General features: G+C 47.0%; 3 protein-coding genes across 7 annotated transcripts in view; 1 reads left to right on the top strand and 2 right to left on the bottom strand.

The window, feature by feature from the left end:
* The window catches only part of VPS35 (VPS35 retromer complex component), a 37,271-nt gene extending 29,834 nt beyond the window's left edge, over positions 1-7,437 (bottom strand). The window contains exons 1-5 of the mRNA XM_081015522.1: positions 7,321-7,437; positions 2,514-2,612; positions 1,772-1,868; positions 888-1,011; positions 391-573 (exon numbers count right to left, since the gene is read on the bottom strand). Of these exons, the coding sequence (XP_080871648.1) occupies positions 391-573; positions 888-1,011; positions 1,772-1,868; positions 2,514-2,612; positions 7,321-7,323 (506 nt within the window). The 5' untranslated portion in view covers positions 7,324-7,437. The remainder of the gene's footprint in view (positions 1-390; positions 574-887; positions 1,012-1,771; positions 1,869-2,513; positions 2,613-7,320) is intronic.
* Positions 7,438-7,740: 303 nt separating this feature from the next.
* On the top strand, positions 7,741-15,773 carry ORC6 (origin recognition complex subunit 6). The gene is made up of 7 exons (XM_081015566.1): positions 7,741-7,978; positions 8,862-8,991; positions 10,413-10,576; positions 11,098-11,187; positions 11,930-12,042; positions 12,274-12,348; positions 14,950-15,773. Exons 1-7 carry the CDS (start codon positions 7,914-7,916, stop codon positions 15,075-15,077), a joined length of 765 nt encoding a protein of 254 aa, XP_080871692.1. The 5' UTR covers positions 7,741-7,913; the 3' UTR covers positions 15,078-15,773.
* Positions 15,774-16,629: 856 nt separating this feature from the next.
* The window catches only part of MYLK3 (myosin light chain kinase 3), a 34,167-nt gene continuing 27,795 nt past the window's right edge, over positions 16,630-23,001 (bottom strand). For all 5 annotated transcript variants that reach the window (XM_081015517.1, XM_081015515.1, XM_081015516.1 and 2 more), the window contains 3 exons: positions 22,483-22,615; positions 20,315-20,720; positions 16,630-16,838 (listed from right to left, as the gene is read on the bottom strand). In XM_081015517.1, coding sequence (XP_080871643.1) covers positions 20,649-20,720; positions 22,483-22,615 — 205 coding nt within the window. In that variant the 3' untranslated portion in view covers positions 16,630-16,838; positions 20,315-20,648. The remainder of the gene's footprint in view (positions 16,839-20,314; positions 20,721-22,482; positions 22,616-23,001) is intronic.

Below are 23,001 nucleotides of genomic sequence, written 5' to 3'. Positions count from 1 at the left end.
TTTTGCTCTATAAGACTCACTTTTTCCCTCCTAGAAAGTAAGGGGGAATGTGTGTGCGTCTTATGGAGCGAATGCAGGCTGAACAGTTATCCCAGAAGCCAGAACAGCAAGAGGGATGGCTGCTTTCACTGCGCAGCAATCCTTCTTGCTGTTCTGGCTTCTGAGATTCAGAATATTTTTTTTCTTGTTTTCCTCCTCCAAAAACTAGGTGCGTCTTGTGGTCTAGTGTGTCTTATAGAGCGAAAAATACGGTAATTGCACCTGCTGCTGCTACCCTCAGGTGACCTCAGCCCATGCCTGGGGAACAGGCAGCTTTGCTCCAGTGTCTGCCTACCAAACACACGCAACACACTTATGAAAGCTCCACTTCTGCCCCACCAGGCTCCTTACTCTGTCTGTTCCCCATCATCAGGCAAGATGTTCCGCGTGCACTGAAGGAGATAGTTGCGCAGAAACAGGCCCCTCAGAGGGTGCTGGACACCACGGCACATTTCCACCAGGTCTTTTAAGATATCTTTCCTGGACTGAGGAAAGGACTTCACGTAGACAACCCCAACGGTTATGAGTAAATATCTAGGGGAGGAGGGAGGAGAAAGAGAAATGGTTAAGGATACTTAAGTGAAATCACAGAAGCAAAAGCAACCTTCTCATGCGCTGTACTCTCTGGATGTTTTGGACTACAACTCCCATTGTGTGGTTGTTATGGGTGATGGGAGTTGTAGTCCAAAACATCTGCCCAAGTGAGGCCACTTACTTGCTGCCCACCAAACAATGCTCCCTTCTACCACAAGAAAATTTCAGGTGATATGGAAAAGCTACTGCAGTTGCAGAAAGCAGATTACTGGGCCCAGAACGCAAGACGTCACCCTCGATTCTTATTTACTTACAGCCGCGGGATGATGTTTCCAGCATACTGCACCAGTTCATAGAGATCCGTCACCTTCCTTCCCTTGGCAAACTCATCCGTCAGGTACACCTCCAGGTAGTGTAGCTCATCGGAGATCGCCATATCTTTTCCTTGCGGTTAAGGATTCAGACTAGAGCAGCAGGTAGGTGATATGCTGTGTGGGTGTGTGACTACCCGGAAATACCAAGGGAAAATCAGTAGCCCTGGAAGAGTTCAGAATTTAAAGCAGGTGAAGGGGACAGCAGGAAGGAAGGCGCTGACATTTCAGAGGGCAAAAAGTTCAAGTCTTCAAGCAGAGATAGCTAGGCAAGAGGAAGAGGGAAAGACTTTGAAATCCAATGGTTCCCAAAGTGAGTTGTATCAACCTTTGCAGGTGGTGGGATTACCTAGGAGGCAAGCGGATGGCAGGGAGTGCTGGAGATGTAAATAACTATTAGCTGGTATCACTAAATCAAGTTCATCAATTATGCTGAATTAATTCAACTTAATGGCTCAACTGGATTTCGAATAAATGTGCGCGTAAATGTTATTATGTTTTTATTATCCCTAGTGAGTTGCGCAGACCGCTGTTCTGAATAATGCTTTTAATAGGGATGGGGGCACTGAGGATTAATTTGTGGAACCAAGGGGGCGGTAGTCTGAAAAAGTTTGAGAACCACTATGCTAACCCAACCTTGAGAAATGTAATAAATAATACAGTTCTGGATTCCCTGCATGGAAGCAGGGATTTGGATCATACGATGAGCAAGAAAATCACTCCCATTGCTCCTCCATCTGCAGGTGTTGTTCCAAGTTCATTCCCTCCCTATCACCATCACCCCAAACAAGACTCAGCTAGCTGTAAGGTAAGTCTCAAGAGGATACAGAGCTCATAATAGCTCTTTGGTGAAAGCATTGAAGTCCGCAGCTCACCAAGCATGTTAGAAGCATGTTTCAGGGCATCCATTAGTTTGTTCTTGTCCTAACAAAACAAAACATTTAAAAGTAAGAGTATTGGTCGCATATCTCATTTCCCAGTTAGTTCCCCTCCAGGCAGTGACTGCCTTTTGTAACTTTCAGGAATATCCAGTGCTCTGGAGGTCAAGGAGCAACCTGCCAATTCACCCTTCCAGAGCAACCCGAAATATATTTTTGATATGACATCTAGGCCACTATTTTGAATAGGCATTCAAAGGCAGTTTTACAGCAGTAAGATTATATCCAAAGATAAATGAAATTAAAACACAAAACACAAATAAAACAGCAGAAGCTGAAAACACAATGTCAGAAATCAATGAATTGAGAAGAACAAGAAATGTAATTTTATGCTTAAAAATGGTTGGAGAGGCAGCCTTTGGGGAAGAATACTCCAGAGCAGCAGCCTGTGGTGTTCTGCATTGCCTTGAAGAGATGGGTCTTCTTGGCAGACCTTAGTAAGTGGTAGCTTCATAGGGGAGATGGCGCTCCTTAACAGACACTGGGCCAGATGTTGCTGTGCTGCAACACCCATCATCAACGACAGCTGGCTGAGGATAATGGGAGCTGCAGTCCAACAACATCTGAGGGGCCTGAGGTTGAAGAACTCTGGGCCCAAACTATTAAGGGATTCAAGCCCCACAGTTCTTACCAAACACCGCTTCATTTGGAAGGACTGGACCTTGACAGCTTGAATGGCTTCATCCAGGAGCTTCTCTTGCTCATCCTGAGGAGACTGCTGTGTAGTCGGCTAGGAAAAAGGGGTAAGGGAAACAGGTGATTACTTCCTAGCAAGAACATAGGAGCAGGAGCTGCTGGGTCAGAGTGATATTCCACCTAGTCCATCACCCCGCTTCCCCCAACCAGAAACCAATCAGAAACCTTCAAGCCCTCCTTGTAGGCTTCTAGGAAGCTACCATTCTCCCCTGCTGTTGCCCCCCAGGAATTCATTTCCACTGGCGTGCAATCTTCAAACAACACAGGATCCCTATACCTCTGCTGCCTGATGTACATCCTTTCATTTGCTTTATTGGGTTCATTACTGTATGGTTGGGGATCCACTCTGCAACCTTGTGGTGAAGGGCAGGTAAGGAACTTCTTAAATAAGGTCACATGGCTAAATGTCGTTTATACGGCTCCATTCCACTTGGAACAACTCTCCTTCTTTCCTAATTGCAGTGGTTCAATCTGTTCTCATAACTGTACATCATACTGTTGTAACCCCACCTAGAACCTTATGGAAAGGGGGAGGTCTTTTAAGGCAGCAGCTGATCACCCTCTGCTCCCTAAATTTGTCTAAATCTCTTTTAAAATAACCTGAGTTTAGGGGCCCAGGAGCCCATCTCCCGGCAACAAATTTCTTAAGTTAATTATCCATTGTGGGAATAAGCTAATGTTTCTTGTACAACCAACGCTACTGGTGATCACTGATGGAGAATGCTGCACTTAGCTGCCCAAGAGTAGGCAAAGACAACCAGACGCTAGGATCAGCAAGGACCTGGGACTGCAGATGTAAAAGTAGAAAGTCCATTATGGCCATAGAGAAGCACACTCTCACCCCACCCACCGGCCAAAGAACTGAAGGCTGTGGGGCTGGACGTGCGGTCTTTGTTTGACCTGTATTGGTGCAATCTGTTGTAAGCCACCTTGAGGATTCCTTGATTGAATGGCAAGATATAAACACCTCACAGTAAGTAAATAAGGTCCTGCAGAGTGTCAACACATGGGATTTTCTTCCAAGGTAGCACAAGAAAGTCTAGCCTAGAAAGGATTTCACATGTCTTGCAAAGTTTCCTTGTTTCCATTTAATGAAATGCCAATACAGCCAACTTTTATAATGGTTTTATTTTTCTTGGTTACCACATTCAATGATTTACCAAAATTGCAGAGGAAATGCATTTATTTTAGTGTAGAAAGCCAATTACGGTATGTTCCAAGTATATTATTTTGAATAATTGTACTCTCTGAAGTACATTTGCTTTTAGAAGTCCATGCTGTTATAGTCTCCCCACCCCACCCCCGTATCTTTCAGTAATCTTAAAAAATATATTCTATAGCCATATGTATACTGACAGCTAACAATCATGACTCATTTCCTTCATTTCTTGAAAAACACGCCCAACACTCTTAGTTTATATTTTTAAAAGTGTATCATTTAAGACACATTTTCAGGACAACCTGACAATCTAAGTTTTCAAACAATGCAACATAAAACATAAAACACAGTGGAGACCCAAACTGCAAGCTTGTCTCTACTTAAAAAGTAAAGCCCATTTAGTTCACTCATTCTCAGGTGAGTGAGTACAGGGCTGCAATCTAAATATTCTTGTATTCCTCAACATTGGGTCCCGAGAGGTTGTTAGACTACAATTCCCATCATCCTCAGCTAGCTTAGCCGATCACCAGAGATAATGGGAGTTGTAGTCCAGCAACATCTGGGGACTTAGGGTTGAAGAACACTGTCTTCACCCAGCCTTCACCAAACTGGTACCCTTCTGCACAATCGTGCTGGCTGGAGCGGATGGGAGTTGGGAGTCCAAACTGGTGCCCTCCAGATGTTTTGGTATCCAACTCCCATCAGCCCCTGCTGGCATGGTCCAGCTACTCTATGTCAAGGCCTCTGAATGTCCCCATAAGCAAAAGTGTTTCTAGCCGACACCCAAAGACCATTAACCTGATTTGCTTTATTGTACTTTCATATTCTGGAAGCCACCCTGGGAATTCTGGTGGTGGGGACAAGTATATATCCTGATAAATTAACTATATAAATTACAGTTGGCGCCGGATGAATAGAAATGGGGAGGGTTCCAGAAACGAGGATGCCACCCATGTCACATCTGATGGTGCAGGCACCAAGAGGAAGACCTTCAATGATGATCATAACAGCCAGCAAGGCAATCAACCACGCAGAATAAGCTGACAAATTAATCATCACTCTTGGTCCAGCCATTTCAACAAGCTCCTTGAGTGAAGATGATTTATCCCTGCTCTGATCTGAAGATTATTCATCCCTACCATTTTCAAACACACTCAGAGCTTTTAAGTTCCTCAGCTCAAGATTCAATAGTGTTCCTGACCTCCAACCATCTACCTCAGTGATGGCCAAACTTGGCCCTCCAGCTGTTTTGAGACTACAACTCCTATCATCCCTAGCTAACAGGACCAGTGGTGAGAGGTGATGGGAATTGTAGTCCCAAAACAGCTGGAGGGCCAAGTTTGGCCATCACTGATCTACCTCAATGCCAGCTTTTCCATGCAGCTGCATAATGCAGTCTTCCTCAAAGTGATACTCATCAGATGTTTTGGATTACAAATCCCATCAGCCCCAGCCAGTGCTTCCAAAAGGTGGGGATGGTGGGAGTTGTTGTCCAATAATCTCTGGAAGACTCCATGTTGGCTATCCCAACACCAGAGGAACTCTTTGGGTTCAAAGAAGGTGCCTTTCCAACAAAAGAATGGTACGCAAGAAAGCTACCCAAATCTAGGAGTTCCTGTTTGCACAAACTTATGTAGGACTTTGGGGGGGGGTTGCAATGAGCATATATATCAAACCTGGTTGTTGATCGAGGTAACTTTTTCATTGTTCTGATGTTCTAACAATTTTAAAATATTTGCACAGTATTTGACCACTCAGATGCTCAACCGCTGATGCAAGACCTAACAAGGTCTTAAGTCACACATGGTAACAAAAAATATAAACGACTCCAAGGCATGAATGGCTCTCTCACGAGCCCATCAAATTCATAACCTTTACTGTTGACCCAGATTTCACATTTGTTCCTCTCTTTTGTATGTTATTTCTGTATCTGCATATGAAGAAGTTTCCATGTACACAAAGCACCCAATGTAAGAGCAGGGAACCTTTGGACCGCCAGATGTTGCCAGACCCCCATTTCCCATCAGCCCTACCCTAACATCTCAGTATTTTAAGGTGCTGCAAGACTCTGTACTTACTAGGGCACTACTAGATAGTGTGGGGCTTACTTCTGAGTAGGCTCCCACAGGATGGCAGCATTAGTCATGAAGGAAGCCACACCTGGGGCTATTTACTGCTTCCCTTTTCTGGAAAAAGTATTTGCTAGCTAAGCAGGGCCTTTGCAGCTCCACATGAACTTGAGACTTCCTTAATTCAAATGGTCTTTTAATTTAGCAGTTTAAATTACTTTAGTTGTAGAGTGCAATTCTAAGCACACTTCTTGAAGATAATAAACCCCCACTGAGCTCAATAGTAAACATACTTAGGATTGTGCTCAACTTCTTTTTTTGAAGTGTGTATTGTGGGGGTTTAAAAAATAAAATAAATGTTTTATGCTGTACACTGTCCTGAACCTGAAACAATAAAGAGTGGCATTAAAATGTTCAATTATTGTTGCATTTTTAATATTGATGTGTTATATGTTCGTCCCTTTTCAGAGCCAATCCCTTATAAAGCCATGGAGAAAAATGAACATTACAGTACAAAGCACTGAGTGGCCGAAGACAGATGTGTAAGAGATTCTTAAGATCACCAAAATTCTCTTAAGGAAAGGTATTAGTAAGAAGTTTGGCAGACATTCTCAACGCCTGACGTGAAGGGGTCCAAATAAATATTAACCGGAAAACTTCCACAACTGTGAGGCCACCACCAATAAGGTCTTCTGGTGAATGCTAATGAACCTAACCAAATTCTCCAGTCAGTACACAAGCACATATCCAAGTCTTGGATTACAGGCAGTATCACAGGAGTGCAGGCAATCTTTAAGTAATTCATTCCCAACCAATTTAGGGTAGCCTTCCCCAACAATGTGCCCTCCCATCAGTCCAGGTCAGCACAGCTGCACTACCTGGGAATTACAGCCCAAAACATCTCTAGAGCAACAGCGGAGAACCTGCGCTACAACTCCCAAAGCCTTAGCAAGCATGCCCAATGGTCAGAGACCACGGAAGTTGTTCTTCAGCAACATCTGGAGGGTCAAAGGTCGCCCACACCTGTTCCAGAGGTTGAGGAAAGGTGGGCTTGGGGGGCTTAAAGGTTAATACCAGCCCTTTTGAGTTGCGCTGAGAAACACACCAGCAGTCAGCACAACTAAACACAAAAGTCATGTCGCGTGTTCAAACCTCCCGTCCCGTTCACTTTTAGCGCCCTGACAGCTTCCTTTGGCAGCAACTGAAGTTCCCCAAGCCGTCTTCAAGATGCAGCCCCACGGAAAGCACATTGCAGTAGTCCAGCTCTGCAGTTTCATTTTGACTGCAATGCACCCAAAGAACACTTAACGTTGGCGATATAAATAGACCCAATTAACTGATAAGGCTTAATAGATTTAATTGGGGAGGGGGGTGAATAACCAACAACAGCCAGGCCAACAGCCTTGCCCCATAGAAAGGACTGCGGAGGAGGAGGAGGCCTGAGCAGCCCCTCTTGCCAGGGCGACCCCCACCCCCACCCCTCTTTACCACCCCCTTCCTTTTTTCTTACTCACCATAGTGGCGCGTCGCTCACTGCAACCCCCGCAGCGCTTGCAACAAACCCCCTCCTAGCTAGGCGCCTGCTCAGCCGCCCCCCCCACTTCCCACCACTGTCATGTGACAAAGGAAACCCGCTCTGGACCCCGCCTCTTTTTCTTCTACTCTCGCTTCCCATTGGCCGAAAGCCGAAGAGGGAAGACTCCCTTCCGCTGCAGTGATTGGCTTTCGGGAGCAGCGACGGACGCTCCGCTCCGCCAATAGGGCCTCCACGCTCCCCGGGCTCGTCTTCCTGACTGATTAGGTGCCTCTTCACCAGCCCTTCCTCCTGGACAGCTGTAATAGGATGGAACGGCGCTACGTCACGTTCCGGAGAAGGAAGGAAGGGAAGGAGTGGGTTGAGGAGAGCCTCCGGCGAGTGACAGCAGAGGAGTGGGTGGAGCCAGGGCGGGAACGTTCGGAGAGGCAGCCGAGCGTTCGAAAGGGGCGCGGCAAGCGTGTCGCAACGTTCCCGGCAGGCTTTGAAGGTGTCGCGTCGTTCCATGCGCGCGCGGGAAAGCAAAGGAGGATCGTAGCAGTGGAGGCGTAGGCTGAGTTTAGCGGGCCGGGAATGGAGCGCGAAGTGATCCAGTGTTTGGCTTCCAAGCTGGGCGTCACTGCGCCCGGAGTTATCAGGTGAATTGGGGGCAGGGGGTTTTATTTTATTTCATTCATTCATTCATTGAATTTTTGTATTTGTTTATTTAAAGGCCTTTGGTATTTTATTATCTGTGGCCTCCTTGAAGTTAGAGGGATGTTTTAATCCTGCCTTAAAAATAACTTTTAGATTTTTCTTTGTCCCCCCCCCCCCTTTATGCCGGTACTAATGTATGTGTTCGTTTACGTATTGTCGTTTTGAGTTACGGGGAGGAGGTGGCAGGGAGCGACCAATAAATTAACAATGATGGTTTATTTCTATCCCATCCTTCAAAGGGAGGCAAACAGACACACCGTTATTTAAAAGCAAAGAGAAAAGCAAAAATATTCTAAAACAATCAAAACATTTCTGAAAGCAGTTGCAATTAAAACATCGAAAAGCAGTTTGGGTTAGAAACTATCTTGCCTTTAATGACCTTGGAGGTTCATAGAATGTATTTCTTTGTCTTTCCTTTAGTTAAGTCCTCTGGGTCCTTTCCCAAATGTTCAGACCTGTATAAACCAGCTGCATTCAAATTGGCACAACACAAAAATATTAATTTCATGATAACCTAAAAGTTTCCCTAAACGCTACAAGGGCCCAGTTGCTGGATTGGACTGAAGGCTCTAGCCTTGTGCACGCTGTACTTTTAAAGCATATCCAAAGTGCTTGCTTTCCCTCAAAGGATTCTGGGTATTGTAGTTCCTTAAAGACTGCTGGGAATTGCAGCTTCATGAGGTGTTAGCTACAGTGCCCTGGATCCTTTGCAGGAAAGCATGTGGTTTGAAAGTGCTTTAAAGGTATAGGATATATGCAAGTTCTGTTTGGCTGTCCTGGCTGTGAAAATGGAATTAACCGTCTCTTCTCTTTGCTGTACCACAGAAAAGCTGAAGAGTATCTGCGCCTGTCTCAAGTGAAATGTGCCACCTTGCTGGCTCAGATGACTGCCACAAGCAAAGCCGTGATCTGCCTGGACTTGGCTGCTGCCTTCACAAAGAACCCCGTGGACAAAGTAATAAATGGTTATACGACCACCTCCCCACCCCAAGTGCTTTTTTCTTAAGCCATCTCTTTTGACTGCACATGGCAACTAGAAACCTTTGCTTCAGATGCAGGATTGGACAGATCTAGGGAAGGGCTGTGTAGTTCAGTGGCTAGATCATCCAGAAGGGCCCAGGTTCAAGCCCCAGCATCTTCAAATAGAAAGCCTCTTACCTGAAACATTGGGGAGCCACTGCCAGTCATTGTACACAATACTCAGCTTAGATGAGGTGCATTGGAGATCATAAAAATGGCAGTGAACTGTGCTTGTAGCCTCCTGGTTTTGTTCTTCCCTTCGTAGCACCAGCCGCTAATGATTATCTTTCTCAGGAGGAAGGGAATTAAAGATAAGCCAGTGTCGACCATAGTGGGCCTGGGGGCAGCAGCCTTTGCCTTCCAGCATCCCAGGCGCTGGCACCCTGCTTGCCTGCAGGTTTAGATGGGTTTTAACAGGATATCTGACAAATTGGTAGGAAACAGAGCCGTCAATGGCTATTGGACGACATAGTGAATAGAATGGATCTTGGTGCACTGCAACTCCCATCAGCCTGAGCTGACATAGTCAATTAAGAACATAAGAATAGCCTGCTGGATCACCTAGTCCAGCATCCTTCTCTCATAGTGGCCAACCAGGTGCCTGTGGGAAGCCTGAAAGCAGAACTCAAGCAAAACAGCACTCCCCCTTCCTGTGGTTTCCAGAAACTGGCATTCAGAAGCATTGCTGCATCTGACTGTGGAGACAGATCATAGTCTTTGTGGCTAGTAGCCACTGACAGTCGCCTTCTCCATGATACATGTTGCTGGAGGGCAAGCTGTTAGAGGGGGTGTGGGAGAGCTGCTGCCCTCACATCTTACTTGGGGGATTCTCATGAGCATCTGGTTGGCTGCTTTGAGTAACAGGGCTGGACTAGATGGATCTTTTTTGCTCTCATCCAGCTGGGCTCTTATGTTCTTACTGCTTTGGACAGTTAAGCCCCTTGTTATTCTAGCTTCAAGGCATTCCAGATGCTTGGAGGCTACAAGACACAGGGAGATGCATCAGGGTGGCTCTGTGTTGAACCCACCTGCATGATGAAATCTGTGCACGTGGCATTCTCACTCTTAACACTAGAACTGCCCATCTACATTGCAAGTCTGATGCATCAGTGCTGGGCTTGCAATCAAGCCAGCTGTGAGAAGGATCCCAGCCTTGCAACAAGAGCAGAAAACTCAACAGAAGTTAGTTTCTTGTGTCTCTTCTTTCTCACACTACATATATCTATGCAAGACCACCTTCTGTTAAGCTGGTCACATAGAAGAGATCCTTATTTACCCCCAAGCAACTAGGTAAGAGGCTGTTACTTGCAAGGAGAAATTGCCTCATGATTTTCTGTGCTTTTCTTCCCACTCAAGGCTTATTTAGTGAAACTTTCTGGCATGAACAAGACTACTTACCAGAGCTGCTTGAGGTCCTTTGAGAGCCTCCTGGGTGTGAACTCCAGCCTTGGCATCCGAGATCTGGCTGTTCAGTTTTGCTGCCTGGAGGCAGTGAATATGGCCTCAAAAATATTGCAAAGGTAGGGAATTTTTAAGGAGACCCTGCAGCCCAAGCTTTTACCCTTGCTTTTAGGAAAGGTCAGCGGGGCCAGCAACAAAACGTTCTGGTTTGTTGTACAGGCAAGTCCAAATTTACACGGGGGTTACATTCCAAGGCACCACACATTTAAGTGAAATCATGTATATTTGAAACACCATTGAAAAGCCTGCAAATCCCTTTTTGTGACACTTCCGGGTTTGGCACAATGTGTGGGTGTGCAGTCACGCACATATCAAATGTGCCTAAAACGATTGCTACCTATATTCCTGTTCAGATTTCTAGCTGCTGAGGATACTATGTTCTATGGCCCCGGAGCATGCTCAGTCCATATTGGGCTGCTTTTGGAAAGCTGCCTACATCATCTGATGCCCATCCCATGTATGGATGGTGCAGTTTGGCTGCATCAACTCTCTGCCTGAGAGCTTCACTTCCTTCTGGGCAACCTCTGTTAGTGTCACGATAAAACAGCTGCAGTTTCAGAAAGTGGCTTTGCTCTTTCAGATATGAATCCAGCCTGCCAGAAGCTCAGAAGATGGATCTCGATTTGTCCAAGTCCTTATTCACCACCGCAGCATTGTTTACAGCTTGCAGGTAAAGTTTGGCCAGGTTCCATTTTGTATTTGGGGTGGCGTTGGGACTAAGAAGTGCTCCTTGTGTTCATTCTGCTCAGGTGATGGGCAGGTGGGGATAGCAACTAGGATTCTGCACCAGGACAAAATGCAGAGATTGTTTAGAACAGAAGTTAGCAGATTTTTTTGCCCCAGAGGGCCACACACAGCAGGGAGTAGGCACTCAAGGGCCACATACTCATGGCTGGGGCCTGAGCTGATGGTAAATGGACCCATTCATAGAAGCTTAATATTGCAGAATTGGAAGGGCTCCAACGTTCACCTAGTCCATCCTCCGCAACACAGGATTTCTCACACACACACACACACACACTCCCCATCAATATCATCCTGTCCCCAGCCTGCCCAACAGCTCATGGACAGAGGGGAGTGCAGTTCAGTTTAGAAGACAGTACACAAGGATTGCCCTCCCTAGCATTGTCCTTTCCATCATAGTTGCACTTCAAGGAACTCCAGATGTAGATGAACTACAGCACCCATTTCACCTGGCCATGGGTCATGCTTGCTGGGGCTGATGGGAGTTGTAGTTCAGCAGGATCTTTAGGGCACTATTTTTGGCCACCCCTGCATTTTCGAGATGTCAGGCTTCCTGCAGGCAACTCTTACTTGCTACAGGCAAATGACTGTTTACAATCAGAGTGAAGAGTATGGTGAAATATTTGGTTGGATGATCCTTTTGAAAATCAACCAGCCTCTTCTTGCAGGTGTTTGAAACTTAAAGTGGATAAGAACAAAATGGTAGCTGCGTCTGGGGTGAAGAAAGCCATATTTGACCGTCTCCACGGCCAGCTAGAGAAGATAAGCCAGCAAATGGGCCGTACGTATTTCTTACTCATCTCTTGTAGCCTCAGTCCTCTCTCCAGCATGTGCAGGTGATAAATTTTACCCATGATCTGAAACAGAGGTGGCGAGCCTGTGAAGCTGCTGAATGCCACCTCCCATCATCCCTGAAAATTGGCTGGATGGTGGTAACGACTTCCCACCCTGGTCTAGAAGTCCAGATTTCACATAAACCACACTGAGGAGGTTGTTCTCTCTTCTTCCAAAGGTGAAAGTGTTCCATTGGCCACGGAGGCCTCCAAACCTCAGGAGACCTTGCTGGAAGGCCTTGGCAAGAATGCTGGTAGGTGAAACTTGACTCGCTCGCCTACTGCTTCTGCAAAACAGGGTCCTTTGTTGGAAACTTGGGAGCCAGGCTCTAAGAGCAGCTTCAGTGATAGGAAAGTGTTTTCAGCTGTGTTGGATGAACCAGTTTGGGGCATCCAGGGTTGGTAAAAGTCAAAAAGTCGTCTTGCTGTTTTTATAGTGATATTTAGAGCGATGTTTTGTTGTTTTTATTAGTTGCATTCTAAACAACCAAGGTGCGGTAAAGATAGTTAAAAACAAAAAACAGCCAATACATTTAAAACCAAACTAAAACCATACAGAGTAGTCCTTGCAGCCTTTTCGTTCAGCTGGGAAGGTTTTTCAGAACTAAAACGTCTTCGGTTGTTTCTGGAAAGTACAGAGAGTATCTCCCCGGGAAAGTGTATTGCAGAGAACAGGGGCAGCCACACTAAAAGCCCCGCTCTGAGTTACTGCAGAGCAGGCTTCTGAGATCTTTGGAACTGGTAGGATAAACTCTCCCACAGACCATAGCGATCTACTATGGGTTAAGGTAACCTAGTACTAAGTTGTAAAGGGTCTTACAGTGGTACCTCGGGTTAAGTACCTCGGGTTCATTCTGGAGGTCTGTTCTTAACCTGAAACTGTTCTTAACCTGAAGCACCACTTTAGCTAATAGCGCCTCCTGCTGCCACTGCACGATTTCTGTTCTTATTCTGAAGCAAAGTTCTTAACCCGAGGTACTATTTCTGGGTTAGCGGAGTCTGTAACCTGAAGCATATGTAACCCGAGGTACCACTGTATTATGTTAGTACCAAGACCTTGAACTTAACAAGGTAGCAATTGGCATAAAATAGTAATACCACAATTTTGGCGACATTCCACGACATACCACATTTTATATATTTATAGATAGACCCGATCATCTTCTTGTCTGTGTAAAGGCCACAGGAGCTGGTGTGTGCATCCATGTGCTGTAGGTGAGGAATAGGCACCACTGGATTCTTAGCTCCACGCAGACACACATGTGGACCAGCTTTGATAGGTGTGGTTAGCCACCTACCTGTCATGCTGGCATGGTGCTTTGCGAGCATCTGTGATCAGCAGTGCCTGAAATCACGCAGGAGCTACTTTGTTACCTGTTACACACATTTTGTTACACACACACACACCTGATGCCAGGTACAGGGCAGGTGGACATAAAGGTAAAGGGACCCCTGACCATTAGGTCCAGTCGTGGCCAACTCTGGGGTTGCGGCGCTTATCTCGCTTTATTGGCCGAGGGAGCCGGTGTACAGCTTCCAGGTCATGTGGCCAGCAGGACTAAGCCACTTCTGACGAACCAGAGGAGTGCACGCAAATGCCGTTTACCTTCCCGCCAGAGCGGTACCTATTTATCTACTTGCACTTTGTCGTGCTTCCGAACTGCTAGGTTGGCAGGAGCTGGGACCGAGCAACAGGAGCTCACCCTGTCATGGGGATTTAAACCACCGACCTTCTGATCGGCAAGCCCTAGGCTCAGTGTTTTAACCCACAGCGCCACACACACCTGATGCCAGGTACAGGGCAGGTGGACGTAGCTTGGCCAAAAAAAGCCCCGTGGACCAAATAGGGAATTTAATTAGGTTTCAGAGCTGGAGGTTCCCCCATCCCCACAGCTGTTCTAAGCCAACCATCTCCTGCAAGACCTTTGCCCACCCTTACAATTCATGCTGAGCCCCTGCCTCTGAGTTAATGTCTGCAGCAGGAAACAGGTTCCTCCAGCGATGGAAGTGTTCTGCATTCAAGTCAGACATAACTGTGTTTCTCAAGCAATTGTGCAAAGCCACATTCCTGGCCTGGAAGATTGGGTCCACGTTTGGCAACCAAATGTGGGAACCTGGCATAAGCTAAACTGGTCATGATTCGGGCAGTGCCTGGATGGGCTCCATTTTGAATTCTGAAACAGCAGGCAGGATATAAATAAGAGTAAAATAAAAAGGGAAGACAAGGACACACTAGTCATCTTGATTCTCCGCAAATGTTAGAACTGGGGATGAATCAAGAGAACTCTGCCACATCTATTGCTCCCTTTATTCCCAATGTTGTGCTGTTGCTTATCTAGCTAAAGCATTTGCTATCTAGCCACAAGAGGGAGGTGTCTGCAAGCTGAAAGGAGCCCCAAAGTTTGCAGACATATAGCAGAAAGAGATGCTAATACTTGTCCTCAGTGTTAAATAAGATTGACTGGCCTCCGTTCTGTGGAGCCCTCTTCCAGCGGAGATTTGTCAAGCATTCTCCCTTATAAATTTCCAGCATCTATTGAAGGCCTTTATTCATGCCAGCAGGCCTATGCAGCTGTCTGAAAGGTCCCTTGAGCAACCAGACCTTTTAATGATTGTTTTGCATTTCTTTTATTACTATTTTAATATGGTTGCACACTGCCCTGATGCTTTGCAAGAAGGCAGGACTATAAATACTTTCATACGTAAATATATCTTTGGGGGGGAAAGAACTTGATGACTGAGGGTGGAGCAAGTCCTTGACCAGCTAGAAGTATACTTGATTTGGGTTCTTCCAGACTACTTGTTGTACGAGCATCTTCTCCAAAGTCTTCTCTCTCTTTTCCACCCCACAACAGCAAATGAAACGGAAGCAGAGGCCCCTCGCAAGCGTCCGAAAATTGAAACGGAGGCAAAAGAAGAGTATGAAGAATGGAAGAGGAGAATTTTGGAAAGCGCAGCTAAATCACAAAGGGACAGTGTTTGACCTGAGCAGGCAGCTCCTCTGGGATTTTTAGAATCGATTGTATTTTTAGGCCAGCAACCTTCGTGATGGTTTTTCTTGGGCACTGGTTTGAGCGTGCACACTTCCCAGCTGGGTGTCGTAGCACAAAACATGGATTGTGGGAATTGGCCTCTGCTTCCTGCTTCCTCCCCTGGAGGCTTCTGGGATGAGTGCAGAAAGCCCGCCCTACTGATTGGTTCTCCTTGGTCAGGAAGGCTACACTACTGAAATGGCCCTCAAAACGTGTGGGCTCTTTATTTTGCTGTTAAGGGCCTGTGTGAACTCAGTGTTATATTGTTCAAGGAAGCTTGGAAGTGTTTTTGCAGTGAGAAAGAACTTCTGTGCCGCAGCTCAGATTTTTGGAGGTGGAGGAAACCTTGCATGTTACAACAAATTCTGGATTTGGCAATCCAGGCATCTCAGCCATAACCATGCTTGCTCGGGTGTAAACCATTATTTGCAATGGAAGTTGCTTCCCTGGAAGACACTTCAAATCAGGGTGCAAAGATTTGGTATTTGAATATGCCTGCTGCCAACTCATTCCCACTTCCAAAATCTTTTTAGACAACACAATTTTTAACTCCGCATTTTAACTCTGTCTCTCAGGTTTATTTTTATTGTGGCTTTGTGTAAGACATTACTTCCTTGCAGCAACATCAATAAATACTTTTATTTCTATATTTTTTCTTCTTCTCCTTTTTAGTCTTGTTTTACAAATGACAGAGATCAATATATAAATCAGAGTTAGTGTTGTTTCCCTATCTTACTGCCAGTCAACCGCATTCCAAATTATCATATGCATGCAGAACTTGTCATTGATGAATCCCCTATGTGGAAGTTTAAAATATGCATGCCTGAGGCTGCTGAAGGAAGTGTAAAAAAAGAAAACCCGCCCTACTGAGAATAGCCAGTTGGTAGTGTAGTGGTTTAGCATGTTGAATGACAGTTTCTCCAGTTTGCAAACAGGCCCCAAAAGGTTGATCCCTAATATATCCTGCCTTCCCCACAAAGTGAGACTGCACCTCCCTCCTTAGGTGTCTTGTAATAAGTCGATAATAACTGATGTTATGGATCACAGCAAACATTTGTGTGGATCACCACAGGCAATTGGGGCTTAAACAGGTGTGTCATCAGGATGTAATTTGTAATTACTGATTTGTGGTAGGTCTATCTGCAAGAATTTCCAACTAAGTAAACATAAAGAAAAAGAATTAATTTGCTGTGATAGCTGGTTGGTTTTTTTCAATTGCTCATCTTGTCCTCACCAAAAGAGAAGTGTTACTTGGTTGCCTTTTGAGTGTCTGCTGGCTGATTTTAAGAATTTGGAGATCAACTTCTTGATCTGCAGGAACTTTGATGAACATTCACACTTGTCTGTGTAAGTTGTCCCACTGTGAGGCTCGTGTGATGCTTAAGGTAAGTGGTGCTGCCCTCATAGCCACTGTTTTTACACCTGGCTCAGGTGAAGGGACCTCAGTATTATTGTAAAATAGAAAGTAAATCCCGCAAGCCTGAAACATCTCTACCCTTCATCCTGAATTAATATAATTATTTATTGCAACCAGCAGTGGCGACAAAGCGGAAGGAGGCAAATGGGATCAAGAAGCAGCAGAGGAAGCAAAAGTGTCCAATGGGAAACAAATGTTTGGGAAGATACACAATTTGTTTCATCGTACCCACCCAATGTACTAAGCTGAAAGCAAACAGGCTGAAATCAGCTGTAGGCAAGGACACACTGTGTTGCTTTGTTATAATAATAATAATAATAATAATAATTTATTATTTATACCCCGCCCATCTGGCTGGGCTTCCCCGGCCACTCTGGGCGGCTTCCAAAAGAATATTAAAATACTATAATACATCAAACATTAAAAGCTTCCCGAAACAGGGCTGCCTTCAGATGTCTTCTAAAAGCCTGGTAGTTGTTGTTCTCTTTGACATCTGGTGGGAGGGTGTTCCACAGGGAAGGCGCCACTACCGAGAAGGCCCTCTGCCTGGTTCCCTGTAACTTGGCTTCTCGCAGTGAGGGAACCGCCAGAAGGCCCTCAATGCTGGACCTCAGTGTCCGGGTAGAACGATGGGGGAGGAGACGCTCCTTCAGATATACTGGACCAAGGCCGTTTAGGGCTTTAAAGGTCAGCACCAACACTTTGAATTGTGCTCGGAAACGTACTGGGAGCCAATGTAGGTCTTTCAAGACCGGTGTTATGTGGTCTCTGCGGCCGCTCCCAGTCACCAGTCTAGCTGCCGCGTTCTGGATTAGTTGTAGTTTCCGGGTCACCTTCAAAGGTAGCCCCACGTAGAGCGCATTGCAGTAATCCAAGCGGGAGATAACCAGAGCATGCACCACTCTGGCGAGGCAGTCCGCAGGCAGATAGGGTCTCAGCCTGCGTACCAGATGGAGCTGGTAAACAGCTGCCCTGGACACAGATTTGACCTGTGCCTCCATGGACAGCTGTGAGTCCAAAATGACTCCCAGGCTGCGCACCTGGTCCTTCAGGGGCACAGTTACCCCATTCAGGACCAGGGAATCCTCCACACCTGCCCGCCTCCTGTCCCCCAAAAACAGTACTTCTGTCTTGTCAGGATTCAACCTCAATCTGTTAGCCGCCATCCAACCTCCAACCGCCTCCAGGCACTCACACAGGGCCTTCACTGCCTTCACTGGTTCTGATTTGAAAGAGAGGTAGAGCTGGGTATCATCTGCATACTGATGAACACCCAGCCCAAATCCCCTGATGATCTCTCCCAGCGGCTTCATGTAGATGTTGAAAAGCATGGGGGAGAGGACAGAACCCTGAGGCACCCCACAAGTGAGGGCCCAGGGGTCTGAACACTCATCCCCCACCACCACTTTCTGAACACGGCCCAGGAGGAAGGAGTGGAACCACTGTATAACAGTGCCCCCAGCTCCCAACCCCTCAAGACGGTCCAGAAGGATGTTATGGTCGATGGTATCAAACGCCGCTGAGAGATCCAGCAGAACTAGGAAACAGCTCTCACCTTTGTCCCTAGCCCGCCGGAGATCATCAACCAGTGCGACCAAGGCAGTTTCAGTCCCATGATGAGGCCTGAATCCCGACTGGAAGGGATCCAAATGGTCCGCTTCTTCCAGGCGTGCCTGGAGTTGTTCAGCAACCACTCGCTCAATCACCTTGCCCAAGAATGGAAGATTTGAGACTGGGCGATAGTTGGCTATCGTGGCCGCATCTAAAGATGGTTTTTTAAGAAGCGGTTTAATAACCGCCTCTTTCAGCGGGTCTGGGAAGGCTCCCTCACGGAGGGAAGCATTCACCACCCCACGAAGCCCATCGCCCAGTCCTTCCCGGCTAGCTTTTATAAGCCAGGATGGGCAAGGATCAAGGAGGCAAGTGGTTGGTTTCACTCGTCCAAGCAGCCTGTCCACATCCTCGGGGGTAACAGATTGGAATTGATCCCACACAACTTGACTAGACAGGACTCTAGCACTCTCCCGCCCCGGCCCTGCTCCCACGGTGGAGTCTACCTCTTCTCGAATCTGAGCGACTTTATCTGCAAAAAACTTTGCAAAGTCATTGCAGGAGATCATGTGGCCGCTACTGGGCCCTGATGGAGCAGGTGGTTCCGCTAAATTGCGAACCACCTGAAAGAGTCTCCTGCTGCTGTTTTCCGCAGATGCAATAGAGGCGGTGAAGAAAGTCTTCTTCGCCGTCGCTATCGCCACTTGGTAGGCTCGACATTGAGCTCTAACCCGTGTCCGGTCAGATTCGGAATGGGTTATCCGCCACCGGCGCTCTAGCCGTCTCAGCGATTGTTTCATTGCCCTCAGATCCGTGGAAAACCACGGGGCTGTCCGGACTCCATGCAATCGGAGAGGGCGCTTTGGAGCCAAACAGTCAATAGCCCTGGTTAACTCCACATTCCAGCGGGCCACCAGGGAATCAGCTGAAAGGCCATCAACATGGGATAAAACATCCCCTACCACTCTCTGGAAACCATTTGGATCCATTAAGTGGCGGGGGCGGACCATCTGAATCGGTCCCGCCTCCCTGCAGAGGGGAAGGGTCACGGAGAAGTCCAGTTGCACCAGGAAGTGATCTGACCATGGCACTTCTTTGGTTTCGCTTTTACTTAATGTCAGATCACCAACATCCATAGAGGTGAACACCAGGTCTAAGGCATGCCCGTGGCTATGAGTTGGGCCAGACTTATTCAGGGACAGCCCCATGGAGGCCATGCTTTCCACGAAGTCCCGAGCGGCCCCTTGTAAGGTCGTGTCGGCATGGATGTTAAAGTCCCCTAGGACAACCAAACTAGGTGTCTCCAGGAGGACATCCGCCACGACCTGAAGCAGCTCGGGCAGGGAATCCTTGGTGCAGCGGGGAGGTCGGTACACCAATAGGAATCCTGTACTGCCCCTATTGCCCAACTTCCAGAACATGCACTCAGAGAACTGGGTCTTTCCAATAGGACGCCTGGTGCAAACTAATGACTTCCTAAAAATCACTGCAACCCCCCCTCCCCGCCCACAAGGCCTGGGTTGCTGTGCGTAAGAGAAACCTGGTGGACAAGCAGCGGCAAGGACGGGCCCATCTGCTTCATCCAACCAGGTCTCTGTCACACATGCCAGGTCAAATCCTCCATCCACAATCAGGTCGTGGATGGCAGAGGTTTTATTCATCATTGACCTGGCATTGCACAGCAACACTTTCAGGTCATGTGGGTTTCCCTTGTTGATTCCAGTATCCTTCCGGTCAGGACCAGACCTGGAGGCAGGGATAGTCCTCAAACAACGACTAAGCCTGCTTCCTCGGTAATGACATGGTCTGGTCTTAGCGTAACTCCTCCTCCTACCCGTGATCACTGAGATCGGTTGTCCGAGTGCATCCCCCCCTGTGGAACCTGCCCCAGCCATTTTGTTTGCTGGGACCCACTCCCAGGCAGCCCTGACCCCTCCCCTTAAAATCAAATTAAAGCCTATACAAAAAACAAACTAACAGAACAATAAAACTATAAAAACAAAAAACAAAATTACAAACACAACATAATTAAATTAAACAAATTCCCACACCCAACTAAACACCCACCCCACCCCACACACCCGAGGCCTCCCTGGAGCCCCATAAGCTGCGGAGGCGAGTATGGGGCCCGCCCCCATGCCCAAGGTGGAAAATGGGCTTCAAGGGGGAGCGGTCCTCCCCAAGACTCATAGGCAGAGCGGCAGCAGCGATACGCCTCACAGGCCTTATAGCATACGCCTCACAGTTCTCAAACTACTCAAAGGAAACCAGTCCCACTCAGATAGGGTCACTGCTAAGCACTAAGATATAATTAGAGAAATGAAGGTATTATGAGGCAACTCATGGTCGCTGTCCCCCTCCACAACAGAACCCATTTCCTCCTTGTATAGCAAGTCCCGTTCTATCCTATTAGAGCTCAAAGGCAGAAACTTCAGCACGCTTGTGGCTATGGGATAATGGGAGAGGAGGAAATGCATCCTAACTGCCAAAACGGGTGAGGGTGGGCCAATGGCTAAAAACCAGAGTCCTTCCATTTTCGGTCTTCTACAACAGGTTATGCAGGATTCTCAGTCATGCTTGGGAACCTCCTCAGCCTGTTGGCAGCGGCCACCACGTAGAAATGCTTCTGCAAAAGAAAACACCGGGATGTTAAGAGTGACAGGGTTGAGTGTTGTGTCACACAGGAAATGGAGCTGGAAATGGTTTGAATCTTGCTTCATCGTATCGACACTACTGGATCAGGCCAATGGCCCATCTAGCCCAGGATGCAAGCGCAAGAGCCTTCTCCCCACCTGCGATTCTCGGCAACTCTCATTCAGAGGCGTATTGGCTCTTGATGAGGGCCTCACATGCATATGCCCTCTTTCGGCTCACGGGGACCTTTTGGACAGCTTCCTACTCATCTAGCCTGCTGGGTATCCTTTTTCTGCCCAGTTGCCAGCATACTCAATGCCTGGAGGTACCCTGCTGTTAATTGCAACCATTTGGGGCATGTCAAGGTGTTGACAGGCTCAAAGAACAAAGCAGCAGCTGCCTCTGGTCTTTGTCACGCAGACAATGCAGAGCGATACCTGAACCCTCCTGGGGAGGCGGAACATGAAATTCTTAATATCTTTGTGGAGCAAACGCCTTTTTGCAGTCACTGCCTTTCTTGTGGTTACTCCTCCAGCACTGCAACCAAGACAGCTCAGATACTGAAGAATAGCAATGGCCATACAGGAAATGTCAGATTCAAATGGACTGGAAACAGAGGGAGTTCCCTTATACCAGGCATAGGCAAACTCGGCCCTCCAGATGTTTTGAGACTACAATTCCCATTATCCCTGGCCACTGGTCCTGTTAGCTAGGGGTGATGGGAGCTGTAGTCCCAAAACACCTGGAGGGTCGAGTTTGCCTATGCCTGCCTTACACCAAGTCAGGTTCTTGGTGCATCTAGTTCAGTGTTGTCTGCACTGGCCGGCAGCAGATTCCAGGCAGGGTACTCTCCCAGGCCCACCTGGAGATTGAACCTAGAACCTCTTGCATGCAAAGCAGATGTTCTGTCGGGAAATCTCATAAGAATGTAAGAAAACTCCTGCTGGATCAATCCTGTGTTGTGTTTAGCACAGTGGCCAAGCAGATGTGTTTTGGAAGCCCACAAATGGTGGGCTGGAAGGCAACGGCCATCTCCTGCAGCTGATACTCAGAAGCACACTGACTGCATAAATGCACCATTGTTGCATCAATTGTTATTAATTACAGTGGCACCTCTGGTTACGAACTTAATTCATTTCGGAGGTCCGTTCTTAACCTGAACCCGTTCTTAACCTGAGGTACCACTTTAGCTAATGGGGCCTACCGCTGCCACTGCACCGCCACCACGCAATTTCTGTTCTCATCCTGAGGTAAAGTTCTTAACCCGAGGTACTGCTTCCGGGTTAGTGGAGTCTGTAACCTTAAGCGTTTGTAACCCAAAGCGTTTGTAACCCGAGGTACCACTGTAATTAAATTGATCACCTTTTTTGCCATGGCAACTTCAAGCGACTTACAATACTTTAAGCAAAAAACAAAACATGAAGCCTACATGAAAACATCCCACCCACTCAAAAAGGCCATAGATAAAAGCCAAAGGCCTGATTAAAAAGGGAAGTTTTTGCCTGGTGCCTAAATACATGTAATCATGGTGCCAGGTGAGCCTCAATGACATATTACAGAATATGCTTGCTAACAGAACGGTCGTCTGGAGGCACCCCTGGTCCCAAGTTGTTTAGGGTTTTCATTTCTGAGTAAGAAGAACCTGAACATGGCCTGGCAAGCTGAGAGAGGCAGCCAGTGGGCATCATGGATGACAGTCACAATAACCTTGAATGGTGCTTGGAAAAAGTGTCAGAAGTCAATGCAGAGCTTACTTTCCATTTCCTCTGAGCCATGTAACGCCGTAGTAGCAGCTGAGACCTCAAGCGCACCTTGGACTTCTTGGCTTTGCCAGGCAGGTCTGCCAGCCATTCGTGTTTAAGGCAATTTGCGGCACTTGTTCTGCCACTGTGAAGATACGAGGGAGGGTGGAAGAGAATTTGTGAATGGACACATGAGGTGGAATCTGACCTTCTCTGGAAATGAAACAACAGTCATTCAGCATTAGGCTTGAATGTCTTGTTTGATTATTTTGGAACCAAATGAAAGCAAACAGGTTGCAGGGATGGTCTACATCAGTGGTGGGGAAGTTCTAGCCTGCGGGCCTCTGAATTTGGTCTGCGAGGTCGTTTTAGGCAAATCACACCCACCTGTCAGTCACTGAGATCTGTTATCTATTTTCAAGAAATTTTATTAGTTTTACAAATAAAAAATACAAATAAACAAACATCAATAAAGTCATACTGTATGTGGAGATTCTCCAAATCTCAAGACTTCCCCCCATCCCGTCCATA

This window comes from Podarcis pityusensis, assembly GCF_964106645.2.
Source record: "Podarcis pityusensis genome assembly, chromosome: 8".
NCBI lineage: Eukaryota > Metazoa > Chordata > Lepidosauria > Squamata > Lacertidae > Podarcis > Podarcis pityusensis.
This window is presented reverse-complemented; position numbering and strand designations above follow the sequence as displayed.

What these genes read in the sequence shown, in the direction of transcription:
- ORC6 (XM_081015566.1), top strand. Translation starts at nt 7,914, where the DNA reads ATGGAGCGCGAAGTGATCCAGTGTTTGGCTTCCAAGCTGGGCGTCACT. An exon ending in GATAAGCCAGCAAATGGGCC is followed by an intron (nt 12,043 to 12,273) that starts GTACGTATTTCT and finishes CTTCTTCCAAAG; the next exon opens with GTGAAAGTGTTCCATTGGCC. An exon ending in AGGCCTTGGCAAGAATGCTG is followed by an intron (nt 12,349 to 14,949) that starts GTAGGTGAAACT and finishes ACCCCACAACAG; the next exon opens with CAAATGAAACGGAAGCAGAG.